General features: G+C 43.7%; 2 protein-coding genes across 5 annotated transcripts in view; one reads left to right on the top strand and one right to left on the bottom strand.

Annotated features, from left to right (window-relative positions):
• The window catches only part of LOC147208678 (uncharacterized), a 42149-nt gene extending 23535 nt beyond the window's left edge, over positions 1 to 18614 (top strand). For 2 of the 4 annotated variants that reach the window (XM_086099226.1, XM_086099203.1), the window contains 9 exons: positions 893 to 982; positions 3440 to 3640; positions 4104 to 4283; positions 4952 to 5184; positions 5903 to 6032; positions 7041 to 7172; positions 8941 to 9184; positions 9897 to 9965; positions 14519 to 18614. In XM_086099226.1, coding sequence (XP_085955352.1) covers positions 893 to 982; positions 3440 to 3640; positions 4104 to 4283; positions 4952 to 5184; positions 5903 to 6032; positions 7041 to 7172; positions 8941 to 9184; positions 9897 to 9965; positions 14519 to 14694 — 1455 coding nt within the window. In that variant the 3' untranslated portion in view covers positions 14695 to 18614. Of the gene's footprint in view, positions 1 to 892; positions 983 to 3439; positions 3641 to 4103; positions 4284 to 4951; positions 5185 to 5902; positions 6033 to 7040; positions 7173 to 8940; positions 9185 to 9896; positions 9989 to 14518 lie in introns of all 4 variants that reach the window. The other 2 variants (XM_086099218.1, XM_086099212.1) reach the window with 2 other exon arrangements.
• Positions 18615 to 20750: 2136 nt separating this feature from the next.
• asb12a (ankyrin repeat and SOCS box-containing 12a) lies at positions 20751 to 24530 on the bottom strand. The gene is made up of 3 exons (XM_086105980.1): positions 24246 to 24530; positions 21047 to 21575; positions 20751 to 20964 (listed from the first exon to the last, which is right to left on the bottom strand). The coding sequence occupies exons 1-3, from the start codon at positions 24528 to 24530 to the stop codon at positions 20807 to 20809; spliced, it is 972 nt and encodes a 323-aa protein (XP_085962106.1). The 3' UTR covers positions 20751 to 20806.
• Between the last annotated feature and the right edge of the window lie 2523 nt (positions 24531 to 27053).

Genomic DNA, 27053 nt, shown 5'->3' with positions numbered 1-27053 from the left:
CTGGCTCTTCACACATATTGCATACACAATGGTGAACGGTTATTTATTGGACTAATTAATATTGCCCCACTAAAAATAAATGCAGGGGAATGTCCCCTTTATGTGGCATTATGTTTATTCTTTCCCTCTCAAAAAAAAAAAAAAAGAATAATAATAGACCAGCATGGTTTTGTTGTGTTTTCAAGCTTGTCTATTTGGTGTCATCAGCTACGAGCAGGGCCACAGCAGCATGCTGGTCTTGCTGGCGTCACGAGCAAGACCAGCAGCAAAGGCACAACAAAAGCAGTCATGATTCACCTGAACTTTCGGTCCCTGTGCAATCCACTCTACCGACTGAGCCACAGCCACCCAGCTGGGTGCTGTCGTTGCTCTACTGTTAGCTGGTGACACCAGCAAAACATCAGCTGGTCACCAGTTATCACCAATTCCTGGCAGGGCCCCAGCAGCATGCTGGTCCTGCTCGGAGGCTCTCGCTCAATTCATAGAGCAAGTTGTCCAGTGACTGAAAGTTGGGCTGTTTGAATCTTTGCTGTTTTGTTTTGCTTTTGCTGCTGATCTTAGCACAAAAACGCAATAAAACACATTGCTGGTCTATGCTGTTTTTGTTTTGTTTTTAGCTACGTTGTGATTATTTAATTACCCACATCTGAACACAACCAACCCAACTCTGTTTGAACTGATGTCTGATGAAGCCACCGTGTGTTATTTCTTTGTGGGCTCACTAAAAGAAGATAGGATCCTTGTAGGTGGAGCCTCACAGCAGAATGCCTCCCCCACCTCCAGACACTCCTCATTGCCATTCCCACCTGTCCACCCTTCCATTGTCACTCCCAAGAGGGCAGGACTGTCAACCAAAAAGTATCTTTCTGTTGTGTCATTCTTTCTCTCCAAGGTGGAACCCCACCCTCCTCAGCCCCAAACAAAACAGGTTTTCTATATCAACCCCATAGCAACTCCACGGTTCCAAAACACCACGTCAAAGGTGCGTTTTTTTTCCCCAGCCTCATCCAACCATCTAGCCTGTCCAACCCACCACGCAACGCACCCTCAATATTACCAAACATTAACTTCATCCAATCACTCTTGAGAGGTGTCCTAGATACTCGGTCATCGCGATGAGTCAAAAGTAAAGTTCTTCATTTTCTTGTTCAAGATTTGGATCCAAAATATTTAAAATATTACTACTCCTATTAATATAAAATGTACCTTAATATTAATGCCTACTGCAATTAATTTTTTTTTTTTTTCAGTACAGTTCATTTACTGTTGACTCTGACTATTTTTTGGTTGTAAGGCTGCGCTACTGATTCTCGTCTTTGCAGTTCGGTGCTCTCCCACCAGTCACTCTGCTTGTCTGTGGCGCTGCATTTCTCATCTTGTGTTTGGCATTCTACCTGTCAGTTTTTCTTCACTGTTATATTGGAAAAGTTTGTTTCATCAGGTGTTGGCTGCTGGGCATTTAAAGTCACGCTCACTGTGCCCTTTCTATTAGCAGGATTGGATACAGTATTATGTGTGTGACATTGTGGGTATGAATGTTGGGTGGGCAAATGTGCATGTGAGTACATTTTCAAAGATCTGCACTAGGTATAGAAAGTGAACACATCACTGTTAAAAAAATAAAATGAAACAACAATAATAGGTGAAGTGACAATCTGTGTTAACTGGGACTGTTTTTCCGCACTGTTCCTGTGGCCATGTGACCGTATCCGTTACTAAATGGCGCTTGTTTTTAATGCAGAACCTCCTGAGGGATCGAAGCGTTCAAGCGTTCAATGTTGGATTTCGGCCTTGCTGCTTATATATATATATATATTTATATATATAAAAAATCCGTCCCCCATTCAGCTCGGGTCCTCTACCAGAGGCCAGGAAGCTTGAGGGTTCTGCGCAGTATCCTTGCTGTTCCCAGCACTGCACATTTCTGGACTGAGATGTCCGATGTTGTTCCCGGGATCTGTTGCAACCACTCATCTAGTTTGGGGGGTCACTGCCCCGAGTGCTCCGACCACCACAGGCACGACTGTCACCTTTACCTTCCAGGCTCTCTCCAGCTCCTCTCTGAGCCCTTGGTATTTCTCGAGTTTCTCGTGTTCCTTCTTTCTGATGTTTCCATCACTTGGGACCGCTACATCCACTACAACGGCTTTCCTCTGCCCTTTATCTATGATCACGATATCTGGTTGGTTCGCCATTACCATCTTGTCAGTCTGGATCTGGAAGTCCCACAGGATCTTCGCTCTGTCATTCTCCACCACCTTCGGAGGTGTTTCCCATTTTGACCTTGGGGTTTCCAGTCCATACTCCGCACAGATGTTTCGGTACTCTATGCCAGCCACCTGGTTATGGCGTTCCATGTAGGCTTTCCCTGCCAGCATCTTACACCCTGCAGTTATGTGTTGGATCGTCTCAGGTGCCTCTTTGCACAACCTACACCTTGGGTCTTGTCTGGTGTGGTATATCTGGGCCTCAATGGCTCTGGTGCTCAGGGCCTGCTCCTGAGCAGCCAGGATGAGTGCCTCTGTGCTATCCTTCAGGCCAGCCCTCTCTAGCCACTGATAGGACTTCTTGAGATCAGTCACTTCAGTTATGGTCCGGTGGTACTTCCCGTGTAGGGGCTTGTCCTCCCATGATGGTCCCTCTTCCAGCGCCTCATCCTCTGTTCCCCATTGTCTGAGACATTCTCTGAGTACGTCATCCGTTGGAGCCTTCTCCTTGATGTATTCATGGAGCTTGGATGTTTCATCCTGGACAGTGGCTCTCACACTCACTAGTCCCTCCTTCCTTTCGGCTTGCGTACAGTCTCAGGGTGCTGGATTTATGATGGATATATATATATAAACGATGAAATTCTGAAATTCCTTGCTATTCTACGTTGAGAAATGTTCTTAAACTTATGGACAATTTGCTCACGGAGTGGTTCACAAAAAGTTGAACCTTGCCCCATCTTTGCTTGTGAACAACTGTGCCTTTGGGGGATGCTCCTTTTATACCCAATCAAGACCAGATGATTTTATTTTGTGCAACCACTTGACAAAATAAAATAGAGTAAATTCACCTGGTTACAGATACATTTTTTAAGTAGAAAAAAATGATCAGGATCCAGATTATTTATTTATATGTATTAAAAGAAAAAAACAAAGTTGTGGTCACTTCTTATCTTTAATACCTGCATATGCGTGCCTAAGTGAAAAGGGGCGTCACACGCAAGGTCAGATACCCTCTGGAAACTAATCTTTGAATTGCTATCACATGTGCCGTAGTATCTGTCTGATGTCGGAGTGTGTTTGTGGGATTAAGTCACTTTCAAATTTGAATGAAGGGTTTGTATTTTCTGTTTGTTTATTTTCTTAAAAGCTTTTCATCAAATGTAGTTAACACACATCTTACCGAGTCATCGCGTGTCCATGTTTGTGCGTGTAAATATATTTGTCCTTAGCTGTGGGTGAATCAAGAGGACGGCGCAGGGGAACCAGCCGAAGGGACGAGCGAGGTTCAAAATGGTCACCTGGACCCAGCCAACGATTGTTTGTGTCTTGGCTCGCCTCTCCAGAACCGTGACCAGATGAGAGCTAACGTCATCAATGAGATCATGAGCACGGAGAGACACTACATCAAACACCTCAAGGACATTTGTGAGGTACAAAATGCATACAGACTAGCTAAAAGGTACAAATTATTAGATGGCATTCTTAGCTGCGAGTCAACACATACTTGCAGATTTAAAGGGGACAAATGATAAATTACAGTAGGTATTCTCTAGTAAGGTTGTCCAATCTTTCCTTATAACTGAATTTCCTTATTTGGGATACGACTATGGTACATGTCCTTTATGAGCATGCAAGTATGTGAACAAAATACACGTGTAACAACACAAGCAATATATATATATGGTTTTAGTATTAGTCTTCTACATTGTTGGAAAACTAAATACGTATCTAATAATGGAAAAATACTTACCTTAATATTAGTCCTTGGATTGGGCATTATATATCTTTGAATCATAATTTGAAATTACTGTTATTTCCATTTTCATTCAATTGCAGGGTCCCAACCTCCTCATCTTTGAAAACATGATTGCACTTAAACCCTTTATTTTGCAGGGTTACCTTCGCCAGTGCAGGAAGCGTGTGGACATGTTTAATGATGACCAACTGAAGGTCATCTTTGGAAACATTGAGGACATCTATCGCTTCCAGATGGGATTTGTTCGAGACTTGGAGAAACAGTACAACACAGAAGAGCCCCACCTCTCTGAAATTGGACCATGCTTCTTAGAACATGTGAGTTCATTGTGCACGATCAAAGATGTTTTTAAATATAAACGCAAATTAATAGACGTAAGCATGCACCACCAGAATGCACCAATCCTATCAACAATTTAACATGGATATGTGCTCACATGCCATTCTGCTGTGCCTGTCCTGTTCTTATTCCTCCTTAAGGGCTGCACTTTACAGAATTCTGTGTTTTGCTTGATTCTTTCAGCATATTTCGGACATGTCAGAACAAAGATTTTTCTTTTCCAGTTTAGATTTTCTTGCCCATACTATTATTATTTTTGTTTTTTCAAAAAATGTGTGTTTTCATGTTGTCTTTGATGCATGAGAATTATACATAAATGTTCTGTTTTCACTTTTATATGACTCCTTCAGCAACAACGATGTTTGGCTGAAGAGTTAAGAACCTAACTAAGCAAACAATGACTGAACTTGACCTTGGTCAATGCCGGACAATCTTGATCATCTTGTATGAATGAAAAATCATTGTACTGGGTAATAGTATTCCGCTTCAGTCTCATAGGTCGCAGGAATGTATATGACTAACATCATTTTAAACATACCTAAGTCAATCAGGAATGTTTAAAAAATATTCTTGAATGCGTGTTCACGCTTGGGAGATTTAATTCATTTTATTTTGTGTCTGATGTTGCTGTTCTTCTTTATTACAGCAAGATGGTTTCTGGATATATTCAGAATATTGTAATAACCACTTGGACGCTTGCATGGAGCTGAGCAAGTTGATGAGGGATGGCAGGTACCAGCATTTCTTTGAGGCCTGTCGACTCCTTCAGCAAATGATTGACATTGCCATAGACGGCTTCTTGCTCACCCCTGTCCAGAAGATCTGCAAATATCCCCTCCAGTTGGCTGAGCTTCTCAAATACACTGCACAAGAGCACAGGTATGACACATCGTACGTATAACAGCGCTGTATTAGAAGGCCTTAGTCCTTCGAAAATAATCTATTGCGAATTAATCTTGTTTCGTTGCATATTCAAGTTTAGGATTGTATCAGATTTGCATTTTGCTACATGAGTGCAGAATCAGAGCTTTATAGCTCTCTTCGCAGGTATTTGAAGAAAAGCTCTCTTATGCCCAAACTCATACTGTACATGACATTTCAGACATGCAGACTTGTACGTGCAAGTCATGCACAGAAACGTCGTGTAAGAAATTTAGCATAACGCAGCCAGGTCCACGTCACTCACAAACCAGGCGCTCTCAGCCAGATAGGGACAGGTGCCAGCTCTGTCAGCCAATTCACACCGTTTGACTGCAGAGAATCTGCCAAGGACTGTCAAAAACATACACACTATATTTGGATCGATTGCAGTCAGAGGAAAAGAGGGAGAAATCATCATCAGATGTAGTCATTTTTACAGTCGCTAGACCAAGTGGCTAATTAGAATTCAGCAGTGTCTTGACTTGTTCTTGGACCTTGTTCCAGCAGGCTTTTCTCTATTACTTCAGTGTACAGATCATGCCTAGTAAGGTAGACTGTGACTATCACGACTAAAACATTTTAAATTCTTTTAGAGTGGCCAGTTTTTAAAGAGCTTAGTTTGACCTTTTAATTCCCCAATAGTCATTATATGCTTTCACTGTGTTTGTGTCTCTAGCGACTATCGATACGTGGCAGCAGCCTTGGCAGTGATGCGAAACGTCACCCAGCAGATCAATGAGAGGAAGAGGAGGCTGGAAAACATTGACAAAATTGCCCAATGGCAAGCATCTGTTTTGGACTGGGAGGTATGTGCGTGTGCGTGCATGTGTTCAAATGACAAATGTCTTCACACTGGGTCTCTATACTCAAAACTACAGCTTAAGGGACAAAACGGGGCTCAACAATGCGCCCAATACGGTGCTCCCATTTTTTTTTTTTGTGTGTGCTGGTAAACATTTAATCCGGTCAAACAGAGCGGTGGTGCATTTTTCAATGCTCCTACCGGTTCATACAGGAAAGTCACTCCAACTCTGTGTCTTTCTGTCAGAATGCACACAGAAGGTTGAACATGGGTCAGGTTAAATTATTCCTGTATGAATTAGATAAATTAAATAAATAGCCATGTCTGGTTGTGTACTTGGCCATGTTTATATATATATATATATATATATATATATGTGTGTATGTATGTACAGTATGTATTGAAAGGTAGTCTCACTCCCATTCACTTAATTGGACCCGCAAGGTGCGGGCTGCTCATACATTTTTACTAACTGCGCCATTTTGTCCACAATTATTTGTCAAATTATAAATATGGTCACGTAATGTTCTAAAAGTGGATTTCCCATATGTGTGTGCTGTCTCGCTGCGGGTGCGTGTGTGTGTGTGTCTCTCTCTCTCTCTCTCTCTCTCTTTCTCTCTTTTTACATTTCTTATGTCGTATTTAGTTGTGGGATCTGATCTTAAAATATGACACATGACTAACATGTTTTCAAGGCCCAAGCAAACCAAATGAATAGGAGTAAGACTAGACAAAAGGAGATTCTAAATGCCTTGAAATAAATACATTGGATTTACCTTCCAAGGGGGCTTACCATTTTTCTCAACATCTCTGTTAAAGATTCTTTGAATCCTCTCCTTGCAAGTACAAAATGTATTTTCGCTCTATCTACTCTTATGCTCTATTTGTAAAGGACGTTATTAAGCATCCTGGATTAAAAAGACGAAGCCAAAAATAATTATATTATTTCATAATTCTTTCAACAAGGAAACCTTTGATTTATTGATTTTTGTATCTGTTTTCATGTGCCTAGGGGGATGATATCTTGGACAGAAGCTCCGAGCTCATCTACACTGGGGAGCTGTCATGGATCTATCAGCCATATGGGCGCAGCCAGCAGCGAGTCTTCTTCCTCTTTGATCACCAGCTGGTTCTCTGTAAGAAGGTAAAATGTCTTTCTTTTTGTTCACTTTCTCCTTTCATTTTGATTCCCGTTTGCTTGAAACAAGATGATGAGGGAGAACACAAAGTCCATCCCATATTGACCAAAGCGTTGCTTGAAACCTATGTGAATTCTTGCTTAGGCTTCAAATATACTCTATGACCCGTTGCAAGACGCATGAGCCCTCAGTTATGTCCAAATACTCAGCACATTTCTCAAATTGTAACCGCGGTAGTTTGGGCTTCGATGCACCGAGGCTGTGCTCCCCTGTCAGACGGATGTTCATGCTCGACTACACTCAACTATACAAGTACACGGAGGCACAGGCACGAAGGCAGTGAGACACTTGGGCACACTGTCTCACCGAGGTGGAGGGAACGCATCCTCACGTGCATCCAAATGTGAACCCAAGACCATTTTCTCATCATTTACACAAAGACACACAGTGTACGGTTCATGTATGGTTTACATACTGTTTGTTAGTGCTGTCTTCATTTATCATTTATTGGCTTCATCCACCCTCTATCTCTCGCCACCGATCATTTCTAGCGCCACAACTCAATTCCAGTATGTCGGCAGATCTCAGTTTTTGGAGTGCCACTTAATAAAAAAAAAAGCTCCAAGGATAGGCTGAATTATATGTTTAGCCATTTTTTCTTTCCATTTTTTTTTTCTATACTTCCTTCTCAAGCATTCTAAATCCAGTGACAGGCCTTTGGGGTTGTTCGCCCGCTAGCTTTTCCTCTTCTATTGTTCTTATCAGTATTGTACGAAGATGCAGCTTTATCTCTGCAAGCTCATTAGCTGTTCTGTTTCCCACTTTACCCCTGCTGACCTCGTCATGCAGCTGGCTTCTTGTTCGGTCCTAAGGCAATCGTGCTGTGGCGATGAGTTTATGGGTACACAGAAGTAAATAAAGTTACGTTGGTCCAGGTAATTTGTGTTTGATGCACTGTTGGCATGATCAAATTTTGGCCTCTGCCTTTTCTGAGATTGTGAATGTGTGTGTTATATAATTCTCTGCTACGTTAATTGATTATAAAAGGCACTCTGCAGATAAATGTAACCATTGTGTTGTAGTGTAGTTGAAATACAATTAAACATCCTTTGAAATATTGGCGTGACCTAAACATTCAAGCCTTGTTCTTTTGGGTGAGCCGAGTCCGATCTGGTGGCTGAATTCACCTTTCAACTAATATGCAATACTATGATTTCACCATAAAATGTAAAGCGCGTATACCACTGAGGAGCAGGACATTCTCCAGAGGTTCACCAGCAGTTTTAATGGTCGTCTGGTGAACAATTTGGCAACCTTGAACAGATCCTTATGCAAAATCGTAAGGTTGATATATGCCTGATACCTGGTGTCGATACTCACCCATCCCTAATCAAATTATTCTTGAAGTTTTACTTCAAGAATAATTGTAAGGTCACAGAGTTGCAACTATGCAACTACTTTACCTTGTACAAGTGCTGCTACAGTACACTTATCAATACCAGTGTTAAAATAGTGTTGGTGAGTGTATTTTCTGGAAGACTGGCATGGCATCCCTCGATGTGCAAAGTGGGTGTTACAGTAGTCTATTTCGGCAGCAGATGGAAAGGGTTTCGTAAGACAGACGGTTGGATATGAATCGAAGGTAGCTTGTTGGCACCTCAGGAGAGATTTAAGCGTGCACACGCACGTGCGCGCGTGCGCACGCGCACACGCACACACACACACACCACATACTTGCACTACACACAACTCACTTTCTGTGTACCTCACCAGGATCTGATACGACGGGACATTTTGTACTATAAGGGTCGCATCGACATGGATCGCTACGAGGTGCGAGACGCCATTGATGGGAGAGACGATGACTTCAATGTAAGTGTGAAGAATGCCTTCAAATTGTGCAACAAAGACAGCGACGAGATCCACATCTTCCTGGCCAAGAAACCGGAGGAGAAGATCCGCTGGCTCAGAGCTTTCCATGAGGAGAGGAAGATGGTGCAGGAGGATGAGAAAATCGGTTAGTCACATCTTTGGAGCGCATTTTGCTTCATTCACAATGAGGAGGGTATCTTCAGTCATTGTTCTTATGTCATACAACTTATCTGCATTACAAAACTTTTTAAGATGTACTGTATAATGCTACAGGTTGCTGTGGGTTACAGCGTCTTTCGGAAATGACAAATACAACCATATTTGATCGTTCTGCGCCGAAATATGTATCCATTCCAAAACATTGTTTTCCAAGTGACGTGACAATGATGCCACTGCACGACTTAAGACACTTGTGCATCCAATCAGATTGTTCAAATGACATCTCTGCAGCCCAAGACTTGCACATTTGTATGGAATCGTGACATGTTGCCAATGATATGATATGATATATGATATTATATGATATGATATGATATGATAGTGGTACATGCGCCTGACTTGTTGGTGGGCAGTGTGGGATCGGTTTCCACTTGGTAACGGTGTGGATGTTAGTGTGAATGGTTGTCCGTCCCAATACATGACCTGTGACTGACGACCAGTTCAGGGTGTAGTCGGCCTTCCACTCAAAGTCGGATTGGAATATGCTCCAGCAACTCCCACAAGCCTCTTCAGGATAAGCAATGTTGAAAATGAATGCATGATATGATATGATATGATATGGAGCTCATCAAATCTGAGCTGCAATCTTTATTGTCGAAGCTCATTTATCGGAACACACTTTGTTGTTTGCTGTTTAGGTTTTGAGATCTCAGAGTACCAGAAACGGCAGGCGGCCATGACAGTGAGAAAGGTGACCAAACAGAAAGGTGAGGCAACAAGAAGATATCAGGTGATTTCCATTTTCTTTTCCTCGCTGGTGTGCTCTGTCTTCTCATCGTTGTTTACTATTCGTTCAACCTGCTTTTTCTTATCTACTTTCATTTGCTTTCCTTAAACATACAAACATGCATTTTATTGAAGGGGGCACTGAGTAAACTGAAAAAGTACAGTACGTTACTTTTAGTCTTTCATTTGAGTTAAATGTCTGTCTGCTTACATGCAAATGACTTGCCACATGTCGTAAAGCAGCTGTTAAGCATCAATGAAAAGACAGAGGGACTGTTTGCATGAAGTATTGAGTTTTAAAGATGACATCTGTCTTCATGGCATCTGGATCCGGTGTCATAGTTTTCTTGATGCAATTTCCTACCTCTATCAGCGGTTTGGGTTAGGTTGAGCAACATTCTTTTTTTTTTCAACCGGGCTAAGGCAACTGTTTGTTGGTTTTAACTTGAATTTAATAGCCATCTACTTCACATGCGTCAAAGTTCACATTTGCGAACCTTGGCAAAAAGGGCAGAGAAGCAAAATTTTTACTTCAAATGCTTTATCCTTGCAAACTGCATGACCAATGCATCAGTCCTTCTCACAGACTGCTCTTGAATGACAGTCGCAGCAGATACACTCGTACAGTACATAAGCATATGCAAGTGAGAGTAAACATTAAAAACATCAATTTCATGTTCATTTCGGACAATAATCGACTCAACTACAAATTATTGATGTAAGCTATTTTTGTTATTATTAGTGACAGTAGTTTCAATATGTTGTGCATCTTGGGTAAGATATGTGCTTTTTGACATTTGTTTCTCAGAATACACACATATCCAAATACGAACATAATTTGGTGAATCACAGATTTGGCCCAATGACCCTGAACACAAAGCCAGACCAGCTTCATTTCATCCATTATTCAATGGATTGGTTTCGATCACAGTTGTCAGTATCGTTATTAGGATCCTGCGGAGCTTGCCGATGAGCTATTCATTTGAATCAGGTGTGGTGCAGTAGAGAGAAATGGAAAGCATGCAGGAAAGCAGCCCTCGAGGAGCAGAGTTTGACACCTATCCTTTAAATTACAGAATATTCATTTGTTAAAATGAGAGTCCAGACCTAAATCCCAAATGAGCGTTTGTGGCAAGACTGAAAAATTGCTGTTCTGGGCAAAAATGTCAGTGTCAAGATTCGCAAATCCAGTCAAGACCTACCCCAAAAGATCTGTCGCTATAATTGCAGAGAAGGGTGGAGCTACAAAGTGGGACACTTGACGACAAATGCACACCCCATTTTACAGATTTGAATTTGCCTAAAATTTTGACAAACATATATAATGTCCAGTCCACTTGACTAATATGTGCTACCTTGTGTTGGTCGATCATATTCAGTAAAACTTTAAAAAATATATATATTTTTTTAATCTGTGGTTGTAAGATGACAAAATGTGAAGAAGTTCAATGGGTATGAACACTTTTTCAAGGCACTGTATAGCCTTCACGTAAGCCGGACCCATTTTGTCTTTTTGTCAGAACTAAAGTCTTTTTGAAGCAATAAAGATAAGATAAGATAAGAAAACCTTTATTAGTCTCGCAATGGAGAAATTCCCAATTCACAGCAGCAAAGTTATGAAAGGAAGAAGTAGAACAACAAAATATAGGAGCTCCTGGAAAGGCAGCCACTCTCGCGGCGCCATTTTGAAGTCAAAATAACAAAAATAACACAACACAACACATAGGACACAGACAGTCGTGCAATCTTCACCACTTTTCTGCATACACTTTGTTGTCTGAAGCAGTTATGGATGAAAGAGGAGAGGATCAAAGTGTCCTTTCACCAGTGGATCAGAGACGTCATGCTGAAAATGTGCACACGTCTGCTACAAGCTAAGTTTTGAAAGCAAACACGAAGCTGTAGCGTCCATTGACGAAAAGAGATTAGTTCACTTCTCCTGTCCCAAGTAATCCGCTTCAAACTCCAAGCCGCGACTCCCAGTTCCAAATCCGCATCGGCGCTCCGCGCTAACGCTCCTTTCTTCTCATCGTCGGCTCCTCAAGCCTTACATCCATCCAGCCGCAGACCGTTCAACAGCACCGATCTCTCCGCTGAACAAAGCGGGGCTGTGAAAAATGCTGCCCATTACAGGCGCAAGACAGGGGCGGTTCTGGATCAATTTCACTGAGGGGGCCGGGCTGGGGCCAGGGGTTTTGATGGGGGGGCACATTCAACCCAGGGCTAAAAAGACAGATTTGAAATCTTATTTGACTTTTTATTTCTTCAGACTTTGAAATTGTAGTCATAACATTACAGTGATGAGAAAAAAACAGTATTAGGAGTGCTAAAATGTCTGCAAGCGTAACAATACGCCGTGTCCATCTGTTGAGAATATTCAAGCCAGGGGATGATATGGTACCAGCCCGCCGGGGACAAACATTGCAAATACACTGAAGCTAGATGTTTTACATGCATATAATTATCCAAATTTTAAAAGGCAATGTCTTATATATTGATCCTGTTAAATAAAAATTTAAATAAAAAGGGAGACTAAAAATGTTACACACAGACACTCACACACACACACACACACACGAACACGCACACACACACACGAACACGCGCACACACACACACACGCGCGCGCACACACGCAAATAGCACTCGTGTCGTGGTAATATCCTTCTCTGCGGACTGCTTCTCATTTTCCCGTTCATTTTTAAATGGCGCAGCGCACTAAAGGGTCCGACTCGAATGTTAAATCACGCACTTTGGTTCCACCTTTCACGTCGGCAACTCGGCACGACTGCGTAATCTGCGCTCGGAGGGGGGGCCACAGGGGGGGCCAGAATCTGTGCTAAAGGGGCACTGGCCCCCACTGCCCCCCTCCCCCCAGAACCGCCACTGGCGCAAGACACAAGCGCCCCGGCTGTCCAGCAACGACATTCCTCCGAGTCAAAAACAGTGCTGGTATACCCATGCTGCCGAGAAGGCGCAACCACCGAGCACAGAGTCTCCTCCTTGATGAATGTCGTGGCCAAAAAATGCTGAAAAAAGTCCACATCAGGTCCACACGACGTAACAACAAACACAAAGTGACAAAACAAACACAAAAACAAAAAAAAAAGCAAGGCTCATGAGAGCACTTGCTGACGGCTGCCTACTCGGGCGCCATCTTGACTTCAAAGATAAGTAACAGTTTTTTGCTTTACTTTGTGTAACTCAGACTGATGGAAAGCCAACAGTATTACAACTCAGTGAAGAAGAAAGACATGCCAAACGTGTTTTTGCTCGAAGCTAGCACCTGTCAACACAAACGCTGGGCCCACATGTCACAATTGCTGGTGTCATCCTTTGCATTTTAGCCATATTAGTATTAGGCTAGATGTTGTTGTTGTTTTTTGTTTTGTTTTGTTTTTTTCCATGACTGATGTTTTTTGCTCTGGCCAGTGGCACAATAAGCATGATCATCCATTCAAGTATGAATTAACCAGTGACCACTTCTGAATGTTCTCTCTGGCGTCAACCCTCGTAGATGTCGTTTCCCGGTAAATGTTTGCGTATGTGCTGTATGTGTACACGGCCGGCACGAGGTGAAGTACTCTCTTGAATTTCAGATTCATTGATAGATTTCATCTTGAGAAAGAGGGCCATGTTGTATGGACATGGTTTGAAAATGATAAAGGTATCTGCATAAAAGTTCTCTTCAGAGCTTAGCACAATAAGATGCCATGGCAACCGCAAAAACAGCATTGGGAAGTGTTGTCATTACCGTTGGCACTGGAGCATGCAGTCACTGTCCAATGCGTCGATAAGCATTATCACATGCAGTGTCTCGGAGAAACGGCTTCCGCTGTCACAAATAGATCAAACCCTTCTCACTGCTGCTAAAGCAACGTTTGGCAAAATACCTGGAACGAAGCACACCGTTTCTCATTGTTGATTTCTGAGATGCCATGGCAACTTTGGACTCTTTCATCTCCAAATATAGTAGCTGGTAACTACGCCAGCATACTTGTGATGCTTGTAGACTAGCTAAGAGGACATGGTAGAATCTAGTTAAATGCACATGAAAAAGCTTTCTGTTGGGCTCTGTTTTCACCACCCCTGTGTTCCTCAAGTGTTACGGGTGCTATTCAAACAACTATGCGGTCAACAAAAAACTGGAGGAACATCTTCTCTTGTCCAAAAGCCTGCGGCAGCATTGCATCGGATGTGATCTCAGTTCTCTTGTTGGCGCGCAACCGACTTTGCTTGAATAGCATCGTTAGTCGCAGTCGCGTCATCACCGATGCTGACTTCCACTTCTCATCCTCTTCAACAGTCATCGTATGATCACATTTCAGGTTGACCACGCAGGAATGTTACAAATGGAATCTCATTTTTATGCGTGCGCCTGTGTGCTGTCGTCGCATGAATAGATGTTGTGTTGTCAGGCAATTCAGTGACAATGCTGACGATTGTTTTCTCTTTGCTTTGTGCCTATACCGTCTCCTTGTCCCCCTTCCCCTTGTACCCCTCTCTTGCTTTTCTGCACCTGCTGCTCTTCTAGGTGTAAACAGGTGCACGCCCCCCTCATACCCGCCCCCCCAGGAACCCCTCAGTGCCGGGCAGTATGAGGTAACGGAGGACATGGCACAAGGAGAGGTTTTTGAATTCAGTCAATCCAAAAGAGGCCAGGCTCCTTTCTGGCAAAATTTTAGTAGATTAGCTCCATTTAAGAAATAGAGACTCTTCTGAAGGACCTGCTATTTTTTCTCTTCGAAGCACTAAACACTGGATGATCGTGTCACACAATGAAGAAAATACAAAAACACATTGACTTGAGACTTTCACAGTTAAGGACCAACGTTGATATTGGGCATGGCTGAAAGCAGCAAGAGGACTGAAGACTTTCACAGAAAGGAATGGGGGTGGGGCGCTGGGGATCAAACGTAACAATTCATACATGTTGCCAACATTCTTGGTTATCATGCTTCTCCAGCTGAGTCAGCCGTCACTTGCGCTCTCCCTCGGATTCTGCAACGCTTACCTGTATCAACACATCATCTGAATGTCCTGGAATTCGTAGAGATTGTTGTCTTACTCCTCTTTTAATCCATTGTCCGAGGACACAAACCGGGTAGTGTCAGGTCGTTGTACGATTGTGTCCAAGATCTCGCTCAGATTGCGTGTTGCATTCTTCTGTATGTGTGTCCAAGCAACGACAGAACCATGGCCACTCACCAATGCATGTGACGTACCCGGAAGCTCGACTATGTTGGGCATCCCTCTCCCACCGCCAGCGCCAGACCACTTAACGCACATTTGAATCTGCTCTCGACTTGTTCTCGTCACAGTGTCGCCCTCTCGTCGTCATCCCGCCATCTTTATCTCTCTGCTCGCCTGCTCGGCCTAGTTGAGTCAGAGAGCTTTTCGATCCTTCAGTAGCCTGCCACCGACCACATGACGGCTCCAGGAACAAGTCAATAGAGTCAATGTCAAAAGTATAGCGCTATGAACATTCATTCAGCGAGCAGTTTTGACAGGGTATTTCATCTCACATCGCACCGAAGGTCAAGGGCCTTGGGTTGTGGGGAACTTGCTGCTCAGATGAACCTGCTGGGAGCAGGAGATAGGCAGGCTACGCTCCAGCCGCCAACTGCCAGAGCCTCTCTCCTCTCTCCCCACCAGAGACCACCCCTGGCAGCTCACTGACTGTTTGGAAAGAGCAGGGCCCACCGCCGGAAATGCATCGACAGCAAGCAGTGAGGTTGATCTTTAAAATGTCTTTTTTTAGTTTGTTTGTTTGTTTTCCAGCGCTCTAAAAGTTATTTTGACTTATTTTGTATTGCTCATACAGGAAAAGGGTACAGCATGGGGCTCAGTACTGATTTTGTGGAAGCTTGCTGTGCGCAGATGGCTGTAGTAAAATAAGGTAGACCCACTGACCGCCACAAGGAGGTCGAAACAGGCTGACATTATAAAAGAAGTGGAAAAGTAGTGCGACACGAGTTTGGAGGCGCAAAGATGGATATAATGTGTAGCATGCAGGCATTTTCTGATTCATGCATCCCCACAGACTGTCACTTAAATTCTTGGCATTCCCCTCCCATCATGATTATTCCGATCTGATCCCTGTTCTGGCTCGGAGCGCCACACAAGCGTATTAACAGAAATTCTGAAGACTGTGGCCTGATCAGATGGATTTGTTTACACACAATGGACGAGATGCTTCTTCAGCAGAGCAGTTAGAGAAACAGATCTCAAGAGAGAAGGCTGGTTTTCGTTGTTCCAGTTGGAATGTACGCAAACCATCTGGCCGCAGTTTGTGACCTTATGTTGACCTCAGACACATTTCATGTTGGATTCAGTGGACAGCACTTATCTGAGGAATGTGCCATCAATATGAAAGCGTTCTTCAATATATTCTGTGTCTTTTTTTGTTTGTTTTGCCTTCAAATTGGCCTTCACCAACCACCCAATCTATTTGTATGTTGTTGAATGTGTGTTTTGTTACAGTAAAGTTGCGACATGGATGAGTGGTGTCTCTCCCAGTCAGATTTTTCCGGGAGATAAGTCCCTTCACCAACAACAGACGATTCCCAGAGCATGATAACCTCAGGTCCAGTGCTGCACCCAACCCACCTCCGTACCCCCTCAGATGCAAATGCACACAGAGACACACAATCATGCGCACTTACTGGCCCATTGTGCTGCGGAGAAGAGAGATGCTATCTAACAGTGCCTTCCAGCATTCCACTAGTGATTATCTATTCAGTTTCACGGGCAGATTTGAATTTGTCATGTAGTTTCCCTTCGGCGCGGGACTTGCAACGGTCTCTCCGTTTCTCTCGCACGACATACGCTCTGACAGATCTCTTGCACGTGAATCGTTTCTGTGCGCGTGGCACACACACTCAAAACATTCATTCTGTTACTGTGTCACCCTCGCATAGCTGCATTTATCTTGCACAAATGTAAGTTATTCTGATTTCAGATACAGTATGTAGAAATGACATAGGATTCCTTTATTGTTGAGAGAGGATTTGTTTCGACTATAAATATCTATATATATAAGAAATCATTAGTTTTGCTTTGTCGAGTTAGAGTATACTGTTCAAAGAATATTATAAGCAATGAGTTATGGATTAAATAAGAAAAAGTCATCAATTTTAACTTTATCAGCTACAAACTGTAAATACTGTAAAAAGAACAGATCATATATTTGGATATTGGTATTTTGCGTTGGAGACGAATGTTGTTCCAGTTCTCACGTACGGTAGAGCTCAGTACCAGGTAAATGCATGCTTGTGGCATCCAAATACTTTGCATGAGACTTAAAACAACTCTTTACGGTTTGTTTTGATTCATTTCACCTGCGATGGGATTTTTTTCCGCCATGAAGCACTCAGTTGTGAACCCTGCTGCCATCACACTAGAGGGACATCTGGTCTTTGGCCACCTGTCTTCTGCTTGTGTCACGTTTATGCTTGTAGCCTTTTTGTTCTTATTCCATGTCAGGAAGCGGAGAGGAACTTGTCCTCACACAAGGTCAGAGAGAGCTCTTAATCGATCAAATGACAAGGCACTTTGCCAAATATTAGATGTTTTCTCTCTTTTTTTTTTTTAAATTCCAGTCTACACTGGTATAGCTCTAATCGCTGGTTATTTATGGATGTACACCAGTAACGGATGAGCTTCAGATCTGAGACAAAACGGGTATCATTTTTCTCTGACATCGTTACTGAAGTTAGCACTGATCACAGGTGTGGTGTATAGATTTTTAGTCCGGCAGAAGAGGGATGTGCTAAAAATAACCCTAATTCTGAAGCCACACACAGAGTACATCATAAGAATGCATAATACACACTTGTTTGCAAATAATGCTCTCAAGTATAACATATTGACAGTAACGATTAATTTCTCAATTTTACTTTTCACTATTTATTTCATTAGTAGCCAGTGTTATAATTTTGGCGCTAAGTTTTTCAAACAATGTATATCTTGGTCTTATGTGGTTCACATTACCATTTATTGAAGGCCGAGACTGCTGATGGTGATCGTTTTTATCCTATTTGTTAGACAGTCATGAACTGAGACAGCCAAGTTAGCCAACAGAATGCTTAGAAGGCATTTTTATTCCAAAGCGTGTACAAAGCACTCATGAGTGTGGCGACACACAGCTCGCGGTCATTTGGTTGCATCCGAACAGTCAGGGTACCACAGGGTCCAATGAGCCAATAAGGTGTGGTTTTCAATGACAGCAATGTGAGCTGAAGGCTGACGTCCCACTTTTAGAAACACACAATTCATTGTATAATAGCATATCGTCCAAGGTCTAATTTTGCCTCCCACAGAAAATGAACTCACGACCCCAATTCTTCGTCTCCATATGCAAACAATTGTCATTTTTGTTCTTGCTGGCATTTTGAGTTTGATTATTTGATGTATAAATAAAAAATAATGCCTATTCAATCCAGAAACTGTGAATGGGAGAGTGGAGATGTCAACTGTATGTACATTATATGTTTTGGTGTATTCAGAAGCACTGGGAATATGTTGTACTTCGCTGTATAAATAAATGAATAATAAATAAATCAAAAAGAATCCATATCTGGTATAGCTGTACTTTTGTTGACAATAAAACCTCTACAGAATGACGGCCATTTGTGTGTGACTGAGTGCTTTGTGTTACATTTACTGTCCTTTGACATGATTACATGGAATTTCTAACTGCGTGTGTGTGTGTGAGTGAAAGGATTCAAAACCTTTTACTTTTCTTTACATTTTGTGGGTAATAAGTTTGCTGGCAATGTTTTGCTGATTTTGTTGTTGACTGTTGCCATTGGACTTTTAATTTTCTCACTACATTTTTTTTCCACTATTTTTTTCGGTTTGATTTTCTTTGGATAGGATGAATGCTAGAAGATTGTCTCAAAAATGGTGGCGTACTCCAGAACAATTGTTGCCCTCGTCCCACACGCTACACATTTCTGAATTAGTCGCTATGCCCCTGTTGGCAAGTATTCGCTGACCTCATCAGGGTGATGCTGCTGACAAGTGTGGGGGCAGGTGCGCCAAAAATGAGTGCAGAATGAAACTATGCTCCCATCAATAAGTAATGACACTTATGCAACTATACTCTCAGCCGACTGCTTATCTTTTTCTCCTTTTCAAGTCCGCATGCAAGACTGTTTTTCAGGCGACATATTAAGACATCCTGGTGTGATGTGACGTGGGTGTCTGTTTTCGGGAGGTTTGCTCTAGTTGTGACTCGTTATAAGAAGGGATTTCATTGTTTATGAATGAGAACAGGCTTGCAAAATCTAAAGATACGGCAAAGGGTGACAGAAGACGAACCGAAAATAGATCAGCTTCACTGCCTTTGGCCAGTCCCAAAAGTGATCCTTGAGTAGCGCAACTGCGACCTCTAACGCTCATCACTGGTGTTACACTTCGCAAGGACGTGGAAGTCAAGTCAAATTAAGTACTTTATTGTAAAATTTGCTGTATGTGCAACATACTGCACAGATGAAAAGCGTTTGTCTTTTTTAAAGTGCAGGGATATCTTTAAATCAAAACGGAAAACGTGGGATCTGCATTTGCACTAATCCAAGCCTGATGGGATTGTGTGTGGCCAATTTATCCATAAGAGTGTTGTGTTGAACAAGATGATCTGCCTCACAGTCCGTGAAATGGGTTTATGGCCCAGCACTTCTTGGGTTTCCCCATGCCAAACTCATCTAACCATGGCTTCGTGGACCAGGCCTTGGACTGGGACAGAAAAGGTCCTCTTCGAATTGTTCCAACATTGAATTCTCCAAAAAGTCTGAGACTGTTGATATTAGTCTACTGTACGAAAAACTGCACGAAAAAACATTTGTGAAACAGCAAAGCCATGAAAGATGGACCGTGTTATAGCGAGGGATTACTGTACTTTAATTCAATGTCCTAACTGTGCGTTAATGACTGTAAATCCAGTACAGTGCATTTAAGTACAATTACCGGTAAGTAGTGCTTAACTTTTAAGGATACGTGTTAATTTGCACAATTGCCCCAGCCCCACTCACACATTATATAAAATGTAATTTGGATTAATATTAACTCTGCAGATGGTTACAGAGGGTTACAATGTTATTACAGTAATTCTATTTCGGATGGAAGCCTCAGCCTGGTTTTTCATTGACACTTGGGCCTACAGTACTGCGCTTCTGTAATCAAGATGGTGATATTTGGAGAGCTAAAAAATATTTTAAGGAGGTACTTGGTGTAAAAAGTTGTGAAGCACTTGTTAAGTTCCTATGTCTGCCTCACGATTGTGAGGTTTGGGGTTTGACTGTCGATCTTTCTTTAAGGAGGTTGCATGTTCTCCTCGTTCTTGCATGTGTGTGCTTTTTCCAGATACTGCGGTTTCCTCACAAATTCGTTAAAGTGGTGGGCGGTGCTTTTGTTCCCTGGTCTGTCAAAAACTGTCTGCTTTTCAATTGAAAGAATACAGTCTCATGAACTGGCCAAAGTACGCGAGAAGGTTCTGACAACGCGAGTCTCTTTGTAAATTGGAATGGCTGTGCACTTCCCCGCCGACCCTAACCCTGAGTAAAAAATTTTGCAGGCCGTGTTTGTACATGACTGCGCGCTCGCCTAGGTTTGGCTGCACACGTAAGTAGAGGTTATCGCCACAGGAAGTAAAATGTGATAACTGAGTTCATTTTTTAAAAATGATTTGAAGTTAACGCTTCCACTTTGACAGCCCTATTTGTTACATAAGCGACGGGACATGACAATACGCGCCTTGAATTTAAAGGTGGACTTCCTAAACAAGACAGACATGAGAACGATTGCTGTTGTTGTTCTGATGCTAACTGGAGCATCCCGTGAGTTCAGAAGTGTTGTGCTTGAGGTAGTTCCTCAGGATGAGAGGAATCTCCAAACTGTCAATGGCAGGCTCTTTGTTTGCAAAAGGAATGGATCTGCGGATTGCCAGGCGAGTCTGTGACATCAGAGGTTTGGGGCAAACTGGTGCGGAAAGACGCTCACAGTTAGAGAGACAGCTGAAATCGTGTGTGACAAAATAAATGGATGATCATTTGGGTCTTACCCCTTTCCTTGAGCAGCAGAGCCAAGGCTTCATTCTGCTTTGTTGTCTTGTCAGTGATGACTATAGGCAGATACACATCTGCTCCAAAATCTATAAGTAGTTGGATGTACTCCACGCCGCAACCGTAATGCAAACACACGTCCAGCACAGTCTTCGGCTGCTTTATTCGTGCCAGCATCTTCTCATCTGTGCAGTTATAGTTGGGGTTAGTTCCATGGAGGAGGAGGAGTTTAAAGCAGTCCAGATGTCCATACACTGCCGAGATATAAAGTGGCCCTCTGCATGCTGTCGCATTAGACGCCCACTCTGGTACTTTTGGTCGAACGTCCACCTCTGCTCCGAAGCGGAGCAGCTCCTGGAGAATGTCCGCATCCCCTTCCCGAGCAGCGGTCAGCACCGGTGAGCAGTTGTTGTGCTGGCTGCCGTTTGGGTCGGCTCCAGCCTTCAGCAGAGCCAGCACGCAGTTCAGATGCTTGCCACTCACAGCTGTGAACAATGGCGTCTGGGCCTTCACGTCCAGGCTGTCTACCTGGACGTGAACACACCAGAAAATATAGCTTGACAGAGACCTGATGATTCATTCCATGCAATGCTTATTTCAAACATCCATTGTTAAATACAGAACTAAAAAATGTATGAGTCGCTATCAATAGATGAATACGATTCAGTCAAGATACTCATTCATGGCAATGTTCAGTTTGAATTGACAATATGAGAACGATATTGAACCCCGTGTATAAAATATCAACTTCGCTGGTCAACTAATTTTTACAATTTTTTCAAATCAGAATTGATTTTTTTTTTCTTTATCAGGAAGTAAAATTTCCCCTCAAAGTAGTAGAGCAAGCTCTTCTTCACCGCCCTACACTAAATCTATACATCCATTTTCCATCCCATTACCCTTACTCGGGTCATGGGGAGGCATGGCTCGATATTAGATTCTGATAGCATGTTAACCAAGAGCAAAAATGTTGCTGAAGCACTGCATTCAAATGATATAAAATGATCTTTTTGGGCATATTTTTTCAACGGCCTCTTTCCAATGACAATCTACATTTTATTTTTAAACAAAATGTAGAGTATTTAGTGCAAAAGAAACACGTATAATGGTCAGTTTAAATCAATAAATGAATACATGGCAACCGATTCAGGGTGTCCCCCGCCTACTGCCCGAAGACAGCTGGGATAGGCTCCAGCACCCCCCGCGACCCTAGTGAGGATCAAGCGGTTCGGAAAATGGATGGATGGATGTTAACATTATTCCATTTTAATGTTTCTGTCGGGCGGCCCGGTAGTCCAGTGGTTAGCGCGTCGGCTTCACAGTGCAGAGGTACCGGGTTCGATTCCAGCTCCGGCCTCCCTGTGTGGAGTTTGCATGTTCTCCCCGGGCCTGCGTGGGTTTTCCCCAGGTGCTCCGGTTTCCTCCCACATTCCAAAAACATGCATGGCAGGCTGATTGGACGCTCTAAATTGTCCCTAGGTGTGAGTGTGGGCGTGGATGGTTGTTCGTCTCTTTGTGCCCTGCGATTGGCTTGCAACTGATTCAGGGTGTCCCCCGCCTACTGCCCGGAGGCGGCTGGGATAGGCTCCAGCACCCCCCGCGACCCTAGTGAGGATCAAGCGGTTCGGAAAATGGATGGATGGATAATGTTTCTGTCATGATCCGTATTCGGCAGCAGGTGGCACGCGTTCAGTTCTGCCGCCTGCACACCTGCTGCCTATTTGCCAGAGATTGCACCTGCTATATCTAGGCGTTCCGGCGGTCGACCCATTGCCGGAGTATTACATGCCGTGCCACTGCAGTTGCTCATGATCGTAAATGTCATTCGAGACTATTCGCTGTTAGTTATATTTTCGTCGTCCCAAGGAAGTCATTAGTATTTAGCGTGCGTGAACTAGTATTTGTATTTAACATATCTTCCTTGCCGTTTTTTGCAAGCGTTTTCTGTTGTCGCGTTTTCCTTTATTTCCTGGTTCCCGTTTTTTACCAGCGCTTTCTGTTGTTTATTTGGCGGTGTTTTTTGGTTTGTAATAAATATTTTTGTTTTGACTAAGTCCTTGTCGGTGTCTGCTCTTTCGGGGATCCACTTATTCTCGTTTGATCGGTTACGTACGAAGCAGTTCCTTTCCCTGCTTCGTGCGTAACGCGACAGTTTCTTACTAAGTCACAGTGCAGCATCATTGGTGAGCTATTCTAAGAACAGGCCTGTGGGCCACTAGTACCAGCTGCCCACTGCCCCCCACCCCCTTTTTATTTTTAATAGGACAATTCACACTAATCCGAGCATGTGTGTTTGCAGTCACTCATCTGGTTCCCTCCCTCCCCCTGCTCCTCCTTCTCATTACCACGACAGCCACTGTTAGCGGTTATTGAAACCTTGACTTTTTAAAACCACGATAAACAGGTAATTGGCCCATGCCGAGTACTTGCGACTCAGATGTAACCTATCCGGTGAGGGGCAAAGCACAAAGCACATCTAGGAGTACATCGATAAGTGTCGCTCACTTCACTCAGGGCAAACAAACAAACAAGCTGTCAAACTCACATTTACACCTAAAGACAATATTTATTTTTCAATTAACCTACAATAGTTTTTGTCGCATTGTTACAAGATTAAGCATTATTTTTTCAACGACAATATTCTAACTCTAAAATAAAGTAGGCGGCCCGGTAGTCCAGTGGTTAGCACGTCGACTTCACAGTGCAGAGGTACCGGGTTCAATTCCAGCTCCGGCCTCCCTGTGTGGAGTTTGCATGTTCTCCCCGGGCCTGCGTGGGTTTTCTCCGGGTACTCCGGTTTCCTCCCACGTTCCAAAAACATGCATGGCAGGCTGATTGAACACGCTAAATTGTCCCTAGGTGTGAGTGTGAGTGCGCATGGTTGTTCGTCTCTGTGTGCCCTGCGATTGGCTGGCAACCGGTTCAGGGTGTCCCCCGCCTACTGCCCGAAGACGGCTGGGATAGGCTCCAGCACCCCCTGCGACCCTAGTGAGGATTAAGCGGTTCGGAAAATGAATGAATGAATAAAATAAAGTAGCTGCTGAACATTTCTGTTGCAAGATCTATGTGCACAATTTAAGTGTTGCTTTGGTGTAGAGTAGTCTGCATCTATCACAAATCGGTAACAATAGCATTTGATCAGTGAGGATCGTTCCGAGCTCAGTGCTACACATCACAAAGAGTTCCTTCATATCTCACCTCTGCTCCATGCTCCAGTAGGAGCTCCAGGCACCTCAGGTGTCCCAGAGTAGCAGCAGTCCGCAAGGGGGTGACGGGGACCCCCCACCCGCTTCGAATGTTAATAGACCTCCTGTAACTCTCCTGAGAAAGAAGTTTCGACAGAACAATGACATTGTCACTGCTCACGGCATTGTTCAAGGCTTGGCTCAGCTCGTTGCCTTCATTGTCTTCCTTGGGCTGCAGCAATGAAAAGATCTTGGAGATGTCCATCAAACTCATGTCGACAGCTTGACCCACAGCCATATTTACCCCCAGGCTGGCACAATTCAAAGCTCTTCCAACTGCAAAGGCAGACAATGTGTGTAGTAATAATAACCAAAATCTATTTGTCATGTTAGCTTGTGGCTATTTAATGCGACTCCATGTGACAATGTTGTCTTTACTCACGGAACTATCAGTACCTCAATAAATGAGTGCAGAACTTACAATTCATTAATTTATTTATGATATACGATGTATACTACCTAGAGCCACAAACAGTTTGACATAATATGCTGCATGATTTAAAAAAAAAAACATTTTTAAAAAATCATAAGACACTCACCTTATTTGGCTGAGGTTATTTCCAAGCAATGTCATCACCTTCAAGTTACATTCAGGAAAGGAAATACAGCAAGTACTGCACATAAGGAAAATCCTGTGCGTGTTTACGTTGTGTGACGCATGCAAAGACTTGTGAGTTGTGAAAAGTGCCTGATGGAGTGTTTGTGTGCATGCATTTGTGTGTGTGTGTATACGTGTGTAAAACTTCTGGGTTGGCGGAGGCTAAATTTAGACAACAGATGGGCCTGGCTGGACTTCCATTCTTGGAGAGTCAAAGCTCAGGCTTAAAATTAGAAAGTTGCTAGACTTGATGACACTTGATGATTGGGGTGTGTGTGTGAGTGTGTGTGTGTGTCCAGGACAAAAGCAGATATAAACCACAAGTGTTTATGTCCATATGCCAGAATTAAATCAGTGAAGAATGTTATAGTGCATGACTTTGTCCTTGAAGATAACGTTTTCCAAATACAACTGCATGTATTTGCTACAGTTAGGCAATATGTGAAGAAAATCTGAAATCATTACTGAAAATCCTGGCATCGATGCCATGATACTCTTTCTATCGACCCCCAGTTTGCCAGCAGAAGCCGTTTTCATAAGTGTCAGCTGCATGACTGTGAGACGTTTCCACGGAGGAGCCATCAGTCAGCTGTTCTTTTACCAAGCCCAACCATGTCTTCATAGAATGTAACAACACATTCTTTATGCAGATGGCAAATAGTCGATTGCTAGCATTCGCTGAATATACAGTAGAGACATATTCAGTTATTTTCGAACACATACACATTATACAGTGTGTTACAAAAGTGAGTACTGTATACACTTCACATTTTATAAATGTAGTGTATCTTTCAATGGGACAACACTAAAGAAATGGTACTGTGCTCCAATGTAAATCAGTCAGTGTACAGCTTTCATAACAGTGTAAGTTTACTGTCCCTCCATCCATCCATCCATCATCTACCGCTTATCCGGGGCCGGGTCGCGGGGGCAACAGCTTTAGCAGGGAAGCCCAGACTTCCCTCTCCCTAGCTACTTCTTCCAGCTCTCCCCGGGGGATCCCGAGACGTTCCCAGGCCAGCTGGGTGACATAGTCTCTCCAGCGTGTCCTGGGTCTTCCTCGGGGTCTCCTCCCGGTGGGACATGCCCGGAACACCTCACCAGGGAGGCGCTCAGGGGGCATCCGAATCAGATGCCCAAGCCACCTCATCTGGCTCCTCTCGATGTGGAGGAGAAGCGGCTCGACTCTGAGCCCCTCCCGGATGACCGAGCTTCTCACCTTATCTCTAAGGGAGAGCCCGGACACCCTGCGGAGAAAACTCATTTCGGCCGCTTGTATCCGGGATCTCGTTCTTTCGGTCACGACCCATAGCTCGTGACCATAGATGAGGGTTGGAACGTAGATCGACCGGTAAATTGAGAGCTTCGCCCTTTGGCTCAGCTCCTTCTTCACCACGACAGACCGATACAACGTCCGCATCACAGCAGACGCTGCACCGATCCGCCTGTCGATCTCTCGCTCCCTCCTGCCCTCACTCGTGAACAAGACCCCAAGATACTTAAACTCCTCCACTTGGGGCAAGATCTCTCCCCCGACCCGGAGGGGGCACTCCACCCTTTTCCGACTGAGGACCATGGTTTCAGATTTGGAGGTGCTGATTTTCATCCCAACCGCTTCACACTCGGCTGCGAAACGCTCCAGTGAGAGTTGGAGAGCCCCGTTTGAAGGAGCCAACAGCACCACATCATCTGCAAAAAGCAGGGATGCAATACTGAGGCCACCAAAACGGACGCCCTCAACGCTTCGGCTGCGCCTAGAAATTCTGTCCATAAAGATTATGAACAGAATCGGCGACAAAGGGCAGCCTTGGCGGAGTCCTACCCCCACTGGAAACGATTCCGACTTACTGCCGGCAATGCGAACCAAACTCTGACATCGGTGGTATAGTGACCGAACAGCCCGTATCAGGGGGTTCGGTACCCCATACCCACGAAGCACCCCCCACAGAACTCCCCGAGGGACACGGTCAAACGCCTTCTCCAAGTCCACAAAACACATGTAGACTGGTTGGGCGAATTCCCACATACCCTCGAGGACCCTGCTAAGGGTGTAGAGCTGGTCCACTGTTCCACGGCCGGGACGAAAACCACACTGCTCCTCCTCAATCTGAGGCTCGACTTCCTGACGGACCCTCCTCTCCAGCACCCCTGAATAGACCTTAC

This window comes from Hippocampus guttulatus, chromosome 2 (genome assembly GCF_054856545.1).
Source record: "Hippocampus guttulatus isolate MCC_2025c chromosome 2, RoL_Hgut_1.0, whole genome shotgun sequence".
Lineage (NCBI taxonomy): Eukaryota > Metazoa > Chordata > Actinopteri > Syngnathiformes > Syngnathidae > Hippocampus > Hippocampus guttulatus.
The sequence above is the reverse complement of the archived record's forward strand: the minus strand, read 5'-3'. Positions and strand labels throughout refer to the sequence as shown.